General features: G+C 37.3%; 2 protein-coding genes across 2 annotated transcripts; one reads left to right on the top strand and one right to left on the bottom strand.

The window, feature by feature from the left end:
• The first annotated feature begins 271 nt into the window (after positions 1-271).
• On the top strand, positions 272-2,040 carry LOC147385613 (dof zinc finger protein DOF3.6-like). Its single transcript, XM_086424688.1, has 2 exons — positions 272-517; positions 655-2,040. The coding sequence occupies exons 1-2, from the start codon at positions 467-469 to the stop codon at positions 1,573-1,575; spliced, it is 972 nt and encodes a 323-aa protein (XP_086280814.1). The 5' UTR covers positions 272-466; the 3' UTR covers positions 1,576-2,040.
• Positions 2,041-8,023: 5,983 nt separating this feature from the next.
• PUB13 (plant U-box 13) lies at positions 8,024-13,952 on the bottom strand. The gene is made up of 4 exons (XM_086422998.1): positions 13,439-13,952; positions 11,329-11,445; positions 10,106-10,561; positions 8,024-9,564 (listed from the first exon to the last, which is right to left on the bottom strand). The coding sequence occupies exons 1-4, from the start codon at positions 13,706-13,708 to the stop codon at positions 8,404-8,406; spliced, it is 2,004 nt and encodes a 667-aa protein (XP_086279124.1). The 5' UTR covers positions 13,709-13,952; the 3' UTR covers positions 8,024-8,403.
• Positions 13,953-16,574: the final 2,622 nt, after the last annotated feature.

Here is a 16,574-nt window from a genome sequence, read left to right as displayed (position 1 = left end):
GGTAATTTCTTCAATGAGGGAGAGGGACTTAGTCGAGGGTACATTTAAATTTCCTGAATCTGGAGTGGGATTTGTAATTTTTCCATAGAGAGTACGGAGTTAACTCAAATAGCCCAACTGATCATATCAATATTCTGTTAGGGTTTCCAATCTCTATGTCTCTTTCTATACCCCCACCACTTTCCATGCATGAGAAGCCACTAACCTCTTTTCCCCGAGCACTGCACCACAACATCACAAAGAAGCTTATAGGCTAAGAAACTTCCCCACTTAAAAAACCCTAAAAAGAAAATAATAACAATATAACCATTCTAAATGCAGAAAGAACAAGAACAAAATAAATAAAAGCTCCTCCTTTATCTCTCTCTCTCTCTCTCTCTCTGCAACTCTTGTTGACTTGATTCTCCACCATATATCCAAAAACCATATCAACCTTTACAAAAAAAAAAAAAAAAGATCAACAACCATGGTTTTTCCACCGGTTCCAGTTTATCTAGATCCAGCCAACTGGCAGCAGGTAAGGTTTCTTCAATCTCTTTCTCTAACTTCTTCACCAAAAAAGCAAATTTAAAGATAATATTCTTACCCTTTTACTTGCTCTTCTTGAATATACTAAATATTTGATTTTTTTTTCTTTGCTTTGCTATTTTACAGCAAACAAGTCATCATCCTGGAGCTAGTAGTGAGAATCCACAGCTGCCGCCTCTGTCAGGTGGTGGAGGTGGCAGCAGCAGCAGCGCAGGCTCAATCAGACCCGGTTCGATGGCAGATCGAGCTCGGTTAGCCAAGTTGCCACAGCCGGAGGTAGCACTTAAATGCCCACGGTGTGAATCGACCAATACGAAGTTTTGTTACTTTAATAATTACAGCCTCACGCAACCTCGACACTTTTGCAAGACATGTCGACGATATTGGACTAGGGGTGGCGCACTCAGAAGTGTTCCGGTGGGTGGAGGTTGTCGGAGGAACAAGAGAAGCAAAAGTAGTAGCTCAAAATCTCCGGTAACCTCTGCCGACCGCCAAACCAGCCGTGGTTCAACAAGTTCAATTCCCTCTAATAGCAACATCAGTAGTGATATCATAGGTCATCATATGCAACATCAATTACCATTCATGGCCTCTTTGAACAATCTTACTGACTATGGTGCAGCTGATATGGGTTTCAATTTTGGTGGAATCCAGCCATCAGTGGGCCCCACAGGTGGTGATGGTGGAAGGACTGGCATGGATTTCCAGATGGTATGTAATTCAGGTAGCGGTGGAGGTGCCGAGCAGTGGCGACTGCAGCAATTCCCCTTCTTAGCTGGTTTGGAGCCACCACCCACGATGTACCCTCTTGAAGGTGAAGGTGTTGAACCTTCGGCTTACGCCGGAGGAATTGGTCAGCTTCGAATGAAGCCTTCTAGTGCAATGGCAATGCATGGACAATTGAATTCAGTGAAAATAGAAGAAAATCAAGGGTTGAATTTATCAAGGCAATATTTGGGTATTTCAGGAAATGATCAGTACTTGGGTGGCAATGCATGGACAGATCTCTCTGGGTTCAATTCTTCTTCAACCAGCCATTTCTTGTAATTTCGATCTCTCTTGATCGTTTAAAATTACGACTTCAAACTTCATTTATTCCTTATTACCACAGATTACTAAAGAAATTTGGTTTGAAGAAAGTTTCACTCAACCAGTGCGCAAGTTTCTACATCAAGTGTCTAAGGTGGTGAAATTCGAAAGAGGGATTGAGAAAGCGGTCTTTCACTGAAGAAGTAGAAATGGTAGGCTTGTTTTTCTAATTTATTTGCTTTTGTTTATTCTGTGTTCTATGGGGTATGTTTAGAGAAATGGTTGTATTAGCTTATGGAGTTTGATATTTGACATGAAGATATACTAGTTAGAATTGATCAAAAGCACATTATGGAGAATAGCTGTTGTTTTGTGATATTTTCTACCATGTATTCTTTAGCAATCTAGCTATCATTACTGACAGCAAGATGAGAGATCCATCACCTTTATCTTCCTAATTATATACAACTAGTCCCAGTAACTGGTATTTGGTGTCGGCTACATGAATCCTATTTCACTATTTAACTCTTTCATGAAACATATCATCAGTCAAGTCATGTTGCTTCGTCAACTTCAGTCAATCCATCTAGCTCTATCATCATCAACTGACCGATATAATGAATTTTGAGGAATCCACAGCATCATTGAGGATCTACGCACCAACCATTTTCTTGAAACTATCTTGTTTTGCTAAGCAAGCAAGGGATTTTGCTTCAGCAACAATATTATTTGTGGCTATTGATTTTGAAATACTTTCTGTTAGATAATTTAAACTATTATTTTGGTGAAAGTTGCTAGTGTCATATGGTTTTCAACTAATGTGGTTCATAAAATCGTGAGAGAAGCTTCATATATATATGTTGTACATTGTCATTGAATTATGACATTGCCATCGATCTTCATAATTAAAGCTAGCGCGCTACAATGTATGTTTAAGTTTGAGATGGACTGATTGGGTAGATGTTTGGCATAGAGCTCATACTGTTGTGATTTCTTAGACTTCTACACTACATTAAGCACCCAGCATAAGCTTCATATATCACTTGATCCCTTTACACAGACTAACTAAAAAAATGGTCCCTTCAATGTCTATATATAATACTCTCTGAGCAAATTCAGAGTTAAGAACATTTGTTTCAAACTAGGCTTCAACTTTTTTAGAGGTGGAGGGAAATATTTTTGAAGTACCCACATTTTTCTTCCTTCCATAATGATTTCAATCAAATTCAGGCTCTCAGACATCTCTCTCGTACTTTTAGGAGATTTACCAGAGAAGTTAGTTACTTTACCTCAATGTTTTATCAAATTGATTTTTCCAAGAGAGATTTTTTTTTCATGTTGTGCAATGGGATGAAGTAAATAAATGACCTAATTTATAAGAAGTGGGTAGGAAAGGTGAGTGTGAGAGAGAGAGATGTTTGTTTGACCATGTATGATGATGGCATCTTTTAATCATTTTGTGATAGTTCTTCGCGTATTTATATTATTGTTGGTTTTGCGGGAGTGATGGGGTCAGAGGCACAAAACACAAAAATGTGAAAAACGCCAAAATCCCACTAAAAGCCAAGCAATCTAATCAACCGAGTAAGATTTTTTACTGAATTTCGTTAGCAGAAGAAGAATAATTTAAGACTACATTCCACTCGTGGAGTAAGCAAGAGAGAAGAAAAAAGGAATATATTTGATGATGGTGTTCTAATCTAACTGTGTTAATTTCTGTTGCACTCATAATCAAGCCTTACCTTACTTTCTCAAACTTCCCATTTAAAATAAATATTAAGACTTTCTTGAAATACTGACAACTCTAACGAAACCTTATTTTAAGAAGTTTACTATCAATCAAACCTCACTTTATCAAGTTTGTTATTGGGTAAACTTAGAATGGAGATCTATGTCATAAAGTTCAAATTTATGCAATTAATTTATTACTTAAAATACCTTTAAGAGGTTCTAACCGTATCATTTGTAGCATCTAAAAACATGATTTGGAGCCTCAAGGTTATAAAAGACAAAATTCAAAAAAATAAAAATAAAAATAAAAAATTTATCATTGAATTTTAATTTTAAATTTGAAAATTCTGTAGTCATCATTTTTTGTTTTGTTTTGATAAGTAGTCTTTCATTAAAAATAACACTAGGCCAGTCGAGGTGACCAACCTAGCAAAATCTTACAGATATGATGTTACTCACTAGAAATACATCGAATCCAATCCCAATTAAAGATAAAATATTCAAAAAAAATCCCTTTAAACTCCTTATAGACATTGGACCAACAAAAGATAAGATCTAAAATGGATATAATTATTGCCGTACAATCTTCTTGTTTCCCCTAAAAAATATTCCTATTTCTCTCATTTTACACACCCCCAACAAATTGCGAATGGTGTAATGCTCCACAACAACCTCATCGCTCCACCAAACGAAAAATCAATTGACGACTAACACGTACAATCAAGCACAAAGGCTTTTTTATTTAATTTTTTTTACTTTGAGTCTAATTTTTTCCATGAAATCTACAAGTTTGTGCCGTTGGATTGCTTAATTTGATTATCCAAGTGGGCCCAATGGCCCTTAATACAATTTCAAATCTTTCTAAGTTATTCATGGTAGTGTGATTTAGAAAGTAAGGGAGTATTTGTATAAATTTGCAACCGATAGGTCTGCTGGGTAAATCTCTCAATATATTATTTTGATCCATGTGGAAAGAAAGGAATCTAGGTTTTGAATTTGCTTTTGCAAGGACCGAGGATGTGTTCCTTAATGAGAAGTAAGAACGACTAAAGCAATTTAAAGTTTCAAACAAACCCCTAGTAGATGTAACAGTCAAAAAAGCAAAATCTCTCTGCCTCTCTCTCTCTCTTTCTATCTTTGATTCTTTGATGATGTAGCAGTAGAGATACAGTAAGTAGTACTGATGGGTATGGAGAAAAAAGAAGAGAAAGGAGGAATGGTGGTGTGGTACGAACTACGATGGATAGTAATGGAAGGTTGGCTCGGAAATCCATGCTAATTGTGTCATGTTCATCCATGTTTGATGATGGAAAATGCCCCCACACTCACACACTTGGGTAGGCGCGCATGAGATGTTCTCTGTGTTTTCATGCCAGCTTTCGCTTTTGACAAGGCTTTGTTAGAATCTCTCTCACAAACACATCTGAAACTAATGTGTGAGAGAGAGAGAGAGATGGTTTCTTTCTTCTAAATCCTCACGTTCTCTCACATGTGCACTCAATCATATATGTGTGACTTGTGAGAGATTCTGAGGAGCGGAGGGGCCGCCAAAGATTTAGGGTTCTTTTGGGGAGAGGGGACCACCATTAGATGCTTTTATGTAGGACAGCCAATCATAGGATGCCATGTGTAAAGATGTTTTTTAAAAACAAAGTGGAACCTTTATTGTCTTGGGATCTCAGGTCTTTTTTGGTTACACATGGCAACATTTTATTGGTTGTTGTACAACCAATTGCATTGGATTGAGTCGTGATAATGTGACTACCCACGTGGCATACTCAATCGAATATCTGACGTGACATGTTGGGAACTGTTGATCTTCCTTCCTCGGGATACTCTATTACCTCAAGATTCAATTTTTATGAGGAAGTGCAGTCAAGTATCTTGAGGATCACAGATCTACGGTTCCCAAACTTGTCAAATCAGGATATTCGATTGAATTTGCCACGTGGATAGTCCGATTATCAGCATTCAATGGGATTTGTTTAGAAAAATGATAAACGGACATCCTCGGACACTGCACCGACATGGTGGTGTGCAAAGAACCGTATATGCTTTTCCTTGACATACGAGTATTTCACACTGAAGGAAATGTCTGTAAACAAAATGTTAAAGGCAGTGTTATAGGAAGTCAGTGCAGCAAATACATACTGGCCTTCTTGTACAATTTGCTATGGATACATTTTTCTTTGGAATCCCTAGCATCTCAACCGTCCATTAATAAGGTATCGCTGATTAAACATTTTGGTTGTGAAATCAATTTCTTGAGAAAATGATGGTGTAAAAATGAATCTTCTTGTAAAATGTTTGAAGGTAATCATGAGAGAATGTTATCATAATAACAATATATATAATTTTCTTTGATAATATTTTTTCATGATGAGAAAATTATGATGCCCCACCACCAAATCAGGACGGCGTACGATTGCTAGATTGGTTTTAATGTAGTTAAAAGAAACGAATATTTTCTGAAGTTAATTAATTCTAATTTTGAAAATGATTCTAGATTAAGTATATAAGATGAAGAAACAAATTTCCGCTTAACAATGAACCCAAAAGATTGAACGTGGATGAAGATGGTGAAGGTAGCTATGAATTCATTCCTAATAACAAAAGACTTAGCTTTGGACATGATGGAATAGAGCAATATACTTCATTTAATTGAACCCAAAACTTTGGGATATAAGTTTTTATTTTCTGTTATTATTGCCCAAGTGTGGAGTGCTCAAATTTCCCTGGACTACCACCACGATATCTATCATTGTACCACTAGTTAGAAGATGATAGAACCTTTAAAAAAAAAAAACAAAAACGATTGAGAGTTAGAATCTCCTTAGAATCAATCGACTGATTTCTTTTGTTGGGTGGATGAATCCACGACCTTAGATTTGTGATTCTACAACTAATATTTTGATCCTATCTCATATGTTGGTGTTCTTGATTCCCAATAAAGGTTCCTGTTGGTTAATTTTTCTTTTCTTTGTTTCTTTGGTATTGCAAGAAATTGTTTTATCAGAATTTTTTTTTTTCATGAAAATGAATAATCATATAACTGCAAATCACCTTTTTTTAATGAAAAAAATAATTTTGTTCCTAATTCATCTTAATAACTATACAAATTTTAGTAAAATGTCATTTATGCACTTTAGCCTTTCCAAGTGTGCCTTGTTACCTTCTATCCTTTATTATACTTTTGTCACTTTGAGATTCTCATACTCCTATGGTCATGGCCTTTGAATTATTTCATTCTTATAATACTTTCTATTTTCTAAAAAGAATAAAAAAAATCAATTGGAATTGAGGAAAGGCTAGCCTGACTAACTTAGTAGGATTTGAAATCTTTTTAAGGGTAGTTAGGCACACATGCATGGTTGCCACATTCGCAATCTATCACCACAAACCTTTAGATTTCAAATTATTTTTGGGTTCTTTCCAAGTTGTAGAAAATGGATGGCCACCCCAAACTCCCAAATTTAAAATTAAAATTAAACGGTGAAAAATAGTTTTTTTAATTTTTTTTTTCGAAAAGGTCATAAAATTTTGTGATCTACATCCGATCATGTTTTTGGATGCCACATGGATGGTCAGTCAGGAAACTTTTCTTAGTAAGAAATTGTTTTTCAATGGAATTAGCTCGGACAGAGCAACTTGTTAACTTGCAAAGCTCATAACCTTGACGGCATTGTTTAATTTTGTCTCTGCACTATCTTTTTAGGATCCCCTTGTCAAGATTTGCCTTGTAGTTCGACAAATGATGAGGGGAGTTTTTATCGAATCAACTTGCAAACCAGCCGAACATGTCCTAATCATATCGGGGATGATTGGTTGCAATGTGTTCCTCGACAACCATGCTACGTCATGATGCATGAAGCTATCCCACTTTGTGTGGCGCATCCTCCATTCTGAATGGAGGAGTCAAAGGTACTACTTTGTGACCCAATTTCAAATATCACAGCAAAAGTAAATGCTGCCAGAAAAGGATGTAATTCAATTCCAAGGCTTGAGATTGAAAACCCACCACCACCAATTCCTGCTGATTATAGTTATCGTTCTATCATTATTTCCTGAGAAGTAGAAAAAAAAAAAAAATTAGAATCCTCAATAGAAGTCTAAAATATCGTTGCTAGTTGGAAGAGATTCTTAGACAGGGTAGGCGGATACAATTGCTGACCTCTCTTTCCAACTTCAGCCATGGCTTATGCTTTTAGAACTGTCCCATATTGGCTTCAACATGAGTTTTTTCGTAAACATTACTCTCTTTACCTACTGAAGTTTTCAATATTGAGCACACATGGGGGGGGGGGGAGCCTATTTTCTATTTAATTGCTGTCCACTCCAAAAGAATTTTCTTATGCGAGGTTAATTATAAGAAAGAATAGCCTAAGCCCAATGAATAAGGTAAAGATGATAGTCCAAATTGATGATGTGAACCTCAGCAATCAAAAGTATGAATCTTTTTATTTTTTTCAATGGCTCTTTGAAAGATTTATTTTGAGCGATAACAGCCAGAAGTTGCTTCCCAAAATGAATAGACTTTTTAGTATATAACACACCGGGAAAGATCAAAACTTTTTCTTGCTTTCTGTCCAAATCACTTGACTTCTCGCTGTCGTTGTAACACTCTCCTACATAAGCAATGAAGTACAACGGTGAGATTCATTTAATCATAAAGAGGTAGGCAAATTTCAACTTCCCACCTTAAGCGATAGCAGCCCAATCAACCACCAAAGCAAACTAAGATCCGGTAACAAACTTTCATTAGTCTAATAAAAGTTTTCTTTTCATTATTTAGTTCTTCTGGAAAATTACAAATGCGGAGTTCAGTTAAGGGCAGTTCGTGAATACAAAAGATGATTCCTTCCATAAAATTTGAAGGTGTTTCAGTGGTGCAAGTAAAATGGTACAAAATACATTTAAGTCAATCACAGCCAGGCCTCTTTCTTTCCATCGGATAGCTCTTGTTATCTTAATCCCTTCAATGTATAGCCCTCACACAAATAAATGAACGACCAAAAGTAGATGGGCAGATGATCTTCCACCTCCCCTTCCAAACCACAAGACAAATGCTGTTTCATTTCTCAAAAGCAGCACAAAGCCAAGACAACAACAAAAAAGTCATCTATCCACACAGCTTGCCGAAGATGGCGGCCTTGAGCTCTGCGACTGAGCCTCAGCTGGACCCTCAGCATGTGCTTGGGCTTGAGCCAGCATTTGTTGCTCAGCAAACCTGTCCATTCTCTCAAGCAATTGCACAGCCTTCCTCTTGCCTCTGTCTGTGCCATTTTGTGCCAAGTCCAACAATGGGCCCTTCACCCCAAACTCCTGGGCCTGTACTAGATGCTGTTGGTCTCCTGAACACAGGTGCACCAGTACCGCAGCCGCATTCTCTCTGTTCCTGGGGGATCCATTCCTAATCACCTCCACCAAGACCGGCACAGCCTCCGCGGCTCCAATTGCTACCTTACCCTCATGGTGGCTTGCCAGTATAGCAAGTACGGCCAATGCCTCGTCCACCATTCCACCTCCAGGTTCTGTCAGCAGCCTCATCAGTGTGGGCACTACTCCTGCTCTAACTGCTCTTGCCTTGTTTCCTTGGTATATGCAAAGATTGAAGAGTGCTGTCGCCGCATCCTTCTTCCCCCGTTGGCTACCTTCACTTAGCAATGTCACAAGTGCTGGGATTGCCCCCAATGCACCAATTGTCACCTTGTTCTGATCCACCACTGACAGGCTGAAAAGACTGGCCGCTGCATTCTCCCGGGCCTCCATGCTTCCCTTCTTGAGCACGTGCACTATACCAGGTACAGCCCCAGAAGAAATTATACTTTTTTTGTTCTCTTCACAGATGGAAAGATTGAGGAGTGCAGTAACAGCATGCTCTTGGGTGCGTGGATCAGATGTTGATAAGAGAGCTACAAGAAGGGGGATGGCACCGGCCTCAGCAATGCACACACGGTTATCTGCATTGCGCTTCGCAAGAAGGCGAAGCTCACCAGCGGCAGATCGCTGGTCCTCAAGGTTGCTAGATGTAAGTTTGCGAAGGAGAATATCAAACTTGGCATGTTCAGCAGGGGAGCAGGCAGTGGTAGCCTTACTCGGCCTAGAATTGATTGGTCTTGTGGGCGGTTCTATGCTGTTGGCCTCACACCAGTTGGCTATGAGGCTACGTAAGGCATAGTTGGGTGTGAGGGCCGTGCTGGAAAGGGTCTGCTGTGTCTTTGGGCATGTGCCATGCCCTGCTTCGAGCCATTTCTCAATGAACGCTCTTTCATAAGTCTGCATAAAGGAGACCATAACGAATATCAAGGATGTGTGACTCTGTAGCAAGAAGACAGGAGGAGCAACCCCCCTGCCTATGGAAACAAATAAAATGGTCTGAAATTAATATTTGACGGACTGTCCAAAAAACACATTTGATGGTCTCACAATGGAATCTTTTTTGGTGAAAACAAAAGACCCCACTAGGTCATAAATCACTGTAGCTGACATATTTCTATGAACATCATTTTTCTCTTCCCTTGCAAAATAATGCAGTACAGTGGATAGTTAGATCATTCACTAGTCCACTAGAGTCAATTTTATGCCTAGGAGTTCTCCTAAGTCAGCCATTGACAGACTTATCAAAAAAAAAAGTCAGCCATTGACAGGTGCCAAACTACTGTACATGAACCATGTTCATAACACAAAAAGTATTTCTAAGAAATTTATGGTGTAAATTTACCATAAATTTTTTGGGTGGAAGAAAAAAAAACAAAATTGAAATATTATGCATCTTGATTTTGGTTATAAAAAATCAGAAATCTTGAACTCTGTATACCTGCCCTGTGGATACAATGACCGGATCTCTCATCAACTCCAGGGATATGGGACAACGAAAATCATCTGGTATGGCTGGAGATTTGGGACTTGTTTCAGTGGAGGCCTGCCCATTGACGCCTGAGGGAAGACATTTTTCACTTAAAGGAGCACCCATCTTTGGGTTTTCTGTCTGCACAAAATCCTTGATTTTTTTCAGTAGCATCAACATATTTTCTATGCACTCCTCAGGATCTCCACCACTGAAAATAACCATCTCATGCAAAGCTAGTGACTCTTGCTTGAGATCAGATATGCCCATCAACTGTAACTTTTCAGCCAATCTCCTTAAGATAGACGGATCTATATCTGCATTGATGCTTTTGTTGTTAACTGCCAACAGATCCTCGTACAGCTCAGCATCAGGTGTATCGACACGTCCTTTTGCTCTTCTGAACTGAGCAAGAACAAGCTCAACCTACACAAAGAATTAAAAAACAGGATGGCTCATAATCCCAGGACATCCTCATTACTTGGTAATCCCCCCCCCCCCCCAAAAAAAAAAAAAAATAAAAAAAAAAAAAAAAACTTTCTCTGGACCCAATGAAGTTCTTGTTGAAGAAACGTATTCAGAGCAGGGAAAGAAAGGGTGCTTTACCAAAACCAATGAGTGTTTTGCTTGAATTTCAGACCCAAATATGCTTTTAAAATTTTTATCAGAAACAACATATACTCATTTTAGTTTTTTTTTTTTTTAATTTTAATTTTTATACATTTTGGTTTTTTTTTTTTTTTTTTTCAAAACAATGGTATAAAGGTAAATAAGTCAAATTCTTGTGACAAGGTTACCCATTTCGTAAAAATAAAATGTCAAAATGGGCATATCAACTTTTTGATAAATATTTCCAAGACATATCGGGGCCAATAATTTCAGTCATAGTGTCCATTTTTGTACTTTCCTTGAAAAAAAAAAAAAAAATCTGATGGCCTCTTTTATTAGTGAAAAATACAACTAAACATTACAGGAATCTTAACTTTTTGCATCAGACAAATATACAAGAAGAAAAGATTTTCCTGTGACCCACTGAGATATCATTGATGAATGAAATTAAAATTTTCAGACCGGCATCTCAAGGTCGCGCAACTCCAGTAAACTGGCATTAGTAGAGATAATTAAAAAAAATCTCGTTGGGCCTATAATCGTTACAAAGTACATGCTGGACGTTTTAAAGAATGGATCTCTACCTGCTCCTTAACTTCATCTGATATGTTTAGTTTGTCATAGGAAATCCCACTTAAAGCTTGTTCCAATTGAGCTGTCACTTCTTGGAATTTGCTAATTATTTGCTCCCTCTCAAGGACCTGCAAGTAGAAAGAATGGGTTATGGTTCCAATAATTGCAATCAAAACAAACACATGCTAGCTTTGCAATCTTAAGTTTAGTTACATAAGCTATAATAATGACATAGCATACCTAATACATTATGCAACATATAGTTCATATATTTAGGCCTCAGGGCTTATGTTTAGTCACACATGTGCATATGCCTGTGTATGGAAATGCTCAGGTACTTGTGTGTACCACACAAACCAAACATCTACATGTAATATAATAGAACACAAGTCCCACCTCTTTATAATAGGGTCAAAGTCATAATGGTGTATGCAGCTGGTCCTCTTGTCTCCAAACAAGAAGCATTTCAATGTTGAGACTTATTCTCTCTGGCTGTTCTAAACTTCTAATTATCAATCCCTAAATGATAAAAGGAGTAGCGTAGAGATACCAGAGGGGTTAAAAATGGTCGATACATATTCCCTAACTACAGATAAAAAATACACATTGTCTAAATGAATCTGGATTGAGACGAAATGATGGTCATAGTAAAGATTACACACCATGTTGGTTTTGTATCCAAAAATGTAAACCAAACAATTCTACATAATTTTTCAAGGGTTGATGCCATGATAAATTTTAAAATCATCTTAAGCTTCCAAAGAGGGAAATATTGCAGCTCATAATTTATAAAGAGCAAATCTCCCTCCTTGGTTAATCTTTCTCTGGATTTGCATAAAACTAACCCAAGACCCGCTCTTTCATGAAACTATGATGCATAAAAAGAGTATTAAAGGGATGAACCCAAAACTCAGGGTTCAGCCAGGTGGTACACATATGACATGTTAGAATCAGTTTTCCCTAAAAAATTTATGGTCAAGAGTTGGATCATGTGCTATAGTAAAATCATTCCCGCTAAAGAACAGGAAAACAGAACCACTAAATCAAATATTGGACGAGACTCGGGAGATTAAGGATACATAAAGCAATCAGACACCTATACCTGCTGACCTGTCCAGCACATGATTGGCTCAGTATTGGTTGCTTTACTTGGATATATTAACAACATGTCTTGACATCATAAAACATATTTAACCCAAAAGTTATCCTCCATAAGGTAAATAACTCTTTCAACCAACAACTATGCTGGCAAGGAGACCATTAACTGCTTGCGTGCCATCAACAATGCCACCAAGACCAGAAAATGGAAGGAAATGGGCACCTATATTGTCAGATTAGCAAAGAAGCCCGTGTCCTGAAACATTCTACTTTCCTTATCATTACAAGCTCCTTAATCAGTCGCCCAATAAGGCATACAACTGATTCCAGCTCATTCCTTGAAAACCATTCCCAATTTCTCCACAACTTGACTTCAGAACACCATACGTCTGTGTTCTCTATGTGATTTGTGTTTCTTTGTTTTTTTCGATTCGTTTCTTCATTCAAAATCCCAGCCTGTAATGCAGATGTCTTTGTCAATAATTCATCAAGCCCATTATTGGGCATGATTGGCATCTTTGCATAGGATGACCATTCCTTAAAAACAATCCCCAATGTCTCCAAACCTTGATTTAAGCACTCTATAAGGGTGAAGATAGAAGGGGGAGGATTTTCCGGTTTCATTCGTGAATGAGATGGGAATCCGAGATTTAAAACCATCATAGAGAAGCCCTCAAGTCCTAATGAAAAACTATACCAGAAATAAGAAACCTACAAGACGGTACTGCATCAGATTGCATCCACCTCGGTCTCCCCTCCAAATGCTTCAAATAATCGACCTAGTCCAAAAGCTATTCCCTTAAAATTCTAATTCATCCCACCGCATTGGCTGAAAATGTTGATTTCCCAATCATTGATGAAACTCTAATTAACATAACCTTCACCAAAACCCATAAAGCGAGCAGATAAGAGAATCAAATCAAGGACAACAAACAGATATTCTCGAACTCAACCTTCATTGACCAAAAAAAAAACTAGAATAAAACTTAAAAAAGGAGATGCACTCGATAGTAGAATACTCACCAAGTAAATCTTACTCCCTTCGCTTCCGAATCTGAGGAGCTCCTTAGCTGACTCCAATGCTTCCTTAAACGTAAGTAGGGCTTTTACAGTCTCTTGAGGGATCGGTTCTTTGCTCTCTTTGAACTCTTCGAACATTGGCGTTAAGAGTTTCAATCTCCTCGCAAGATTACAGTACTGTTTCTTGATTGCACATCTGTAATCTGATATTCCAGAAATCTCATTAATGATATGGATCAGCTTCTGAATCAGAGCTTCCTGTTCTTCTTCCATCTCTCTCTCTCTCTCTCTGTGTGCTAGATTTCCAGAAAGAAGCCCTAAAATTGGGATTTCTGCTAAATTTGGTAAGAGATAGTTGGAGGTGTTACTAAATTTAGCAGTAGCCACTTAAAAGTAAAGGATGTAGCAGCTCATCTTCATCTCCGCAAGCAAGCGAGTAAGAGAGCGTGAGAGAGAGACAGAGAGTGGTTCATGTTTCACACGCAGAGACTTTTGGTTGGTGCGCCAGAGTGAGAGCGCTTAACCAGGGTTGAGAATTAAGCTAACTGATGTTGGTGTAGCCGATTGATGATCGACTCGGCTAAATTAAACTTTAGCTCCGCCCGTGAACCAGGTATCTCGCGTCAAGAGTCAAGATAACATTGACTTCACTCTTGACCCCAGCCATAAGCCCGGACGAACTTATCGGATATGAACCGTACATAAATCCGGAAAGATTTCATCTAATAGGATCAAGACCTGTACTATAATTGGAAAGAGTAATGCTGGCGTGACATTAGGATTTACAGCGATTCTCACATTTCTGACGTAGAGTTGTGCACATAAATATAAATATTTTTTTACTAATATCTCAAGAAAATATATCTATGACTTTCACATCAATCAGTGAGAATCACAATGAAAAACAAAGTCCCTTAGATTCGATAGGATATCAGATCAATGTGGTGGTTACTTATGTTGTATAAGCAACTTAAGTCCAAACCACTGGTTGGGATTCTAAAATCCGATTCTTTTAACTTATTCTAGAATCTAATGTTCCATTTGGTTTGAATTATAAAAGAGATTCTTATATAGTTAAAACAAATCAGATAAAATGAAGTACAAGATTGAATCATTACAACTAGGAGAGAATATCCTAAATGAACTTTCCACTCTAAAGAGTCAAGACTCTATAGAGTTCGGATGATATATGTAATATATAGACAACTCAAGTTAGGTGAGATCACTTTCCAATGTCACGATGGCACAAAATAGTAAATGGATGCACATCGACTTCTAATAGAAGTAAGACTACAAATGATGAATGATTTATAAAAATTAAAAATTAAAAACAAACAAGCACAAATGCATTATGTTGAAACCTATAAGGGTAAGATACACATTTCCATCATGTGTGAAAGTATGAGTCGATTCAAAAGGTCAAGGAAATGATACATACAGGAGTCAAAAGAAGAAAACAAAGTGATTTCATTTAACGTGAAAATAAACCTGAGCGCACTACCATAATTTCAAGTGCACACTTATCGCTTTTAGAAAACTAGGGAAAGATCTCTGAGAATCGTTAATAAACAAAAACGTGTTAAAACAATTAGTTTTAATACATGTGACAAAGGAATAAGGTCAAATCTTGCCTAAGTAGGAAAGTATGTCAACAAGGAAACTACCAACTATGTGAGAGCCTGAATTAAGAGGGAACGATGAAGAAAAATCTATAAATAAGAAGACTGATATGAATCAATGTACGTTAACTTTCTCATTTCTATTGTTACAATACTAAATTAAATACTAATTTGAGTGACGGAATATACCCACAAGAAGTCGACGGAGCACCCTCAAGAAGCTACTTAAAGACTACAAAAAAAAAAAACAACAACAAAGCCCATAAATATGTTTCAAAGGAGCAATGCTTGAATGTATCACGATACCAAGATACTATTTTACCAATTATTGAACAAATTAATTGAACAATCTAAGTCGTCGTACACAAATTAGTTATTATTAAGGTCAATTGATTACTAATTGTTGGTCTCATGTGGAACTAATCATTGGATGGCATTCTAGGCTTGAAATAGGTCTTCTTCCTCATATAGAGACCATCTACAAAGATAAAAAAACACAAGAAAAGATAAGATAGTCAATGATTAAGAAGTAATGGTTATTTCGATCTTATTTTATTTCATTGACTGTACGATAATATCAGCTTCTATAAAAATGTTTATACTTTTACACCAACTTTTATTTATGACACGCCATTTGGTGACAATTATACATTGCACAATAGGTACCGACATGAATACAACAAAAGGAGTTCTGGAACAAAACAAAAGAGTGGAAGGTATAACTCAAACAAATCATAAACCCCCATGTCTCTTCTACTTGACTTGCATTCAAAATTCTCAAAATCAATGTTTCTTCAAGAAAACCATAACCCTTTCCTCACCCCAATTGAAGGCCTAAAGTCCAATTCATGAAGAAACCAAATTTCCAATGAGTCAGACCCTGCTTCAACGAGAAAACCATCCCATCTCCTATTGAGGTGATGTAATTGGTCTTGCTAAATATTTTGGGAAATCCATCATTATCTAGTTTTTATAACATCTCATGTCTTGTATCCTAGTAGATTAAAATCCCCACTTGCTTAGTAGAGGATTTCATCAAGGGACAATATATGAGGCTTTGGTAGTGATGGAAGGATAGTGAGAATATAGATGTGTGCACTAAAAAATAGTAGTGGGTGAAGGATAGGACATAGAATAAGGCGCCAAAAAAACATATTTTGAGTGTGATCCATAAAAAAATGACGTGGTTAGTGTGGAAATAAAGAAAAAAATTTACACCTGAAAACAAGCATTCAAGTGGCCAGGCATGATGTTCTTGGCCCACAAATGACTCCATCGACTCATCAGTAAATAACATCTTTAACTCCAACGTGGAGTGGTTGACTTACCTTGAGCGTTCGTTGTAACATGGACAAACAATGTTACTTTGACACAAAGTGATTGATCTACTAAGACAGTTAACACGTCTGGGACACATGTATTGACATGTTGGTAAATGCCTATATCATCTATGCACAGGCTAGTAGGATTCATTAAGATTTTAACATGTGTTAGTATCCTGAACATGATATCCATTGACA

The sequence above is a fragment of the Akebia trifoliata genome, chromosome 14, assembly GCF_017979445.1.
Source record: "Akebia trifoliata isolate Shusen 1 chromosome 14, ASM1797944v1, whole genome shotgun sequence".
NCBI classification, from domain to species: Eukaryota; Viridiplantae; Streptophyta; class Magnoliopsida; order Ranunculales; family Lardizabalaceae; genus Akebia; species Akebia trifoliata.
The sequence above is the reverse complement of the archived record's forward strand: the minus strand, read 5'-3'. Positions and strand labels throughout refer to the sequence as shown.

Coding starts and splice junctions, on each gene's coding strand:
- LOC147385613 (XM_086424688.1), top strand. CDS start 467: ATGGTTTTTCCACCGGTTCCAGTTTATCTAGATCCAGCCAACTGGCAG. Junction 518..654: donor ATCCAGCCAACTGGCAGCAG/GTAAGGTTTCTT, acceptor GCTATTTTACAG/CAAACAAGTCATCATCCTGG.
- PUB13 (XM_086422998.1), bottom strand. CDS start 13,708: ATGGAAGAAGAACAGGAAGCTCTGATTCAGAAGCTGATCCATATCATT. Junction 11,446..13,438: donor AAGGGAGTAAGATTTACTTG/GTGAGTATTCTA, acceptor TTCTACTTGCAG/GTCCTTGAGAGGGAGCAAAT. Junction 10,562..11,328: donor CAGATGAAGTTAAGGAGCAG/GTAGAGATCCAT, acceptor TTCTTTGTGTAG/GTTGAGCTTGTTCTTGCTCA.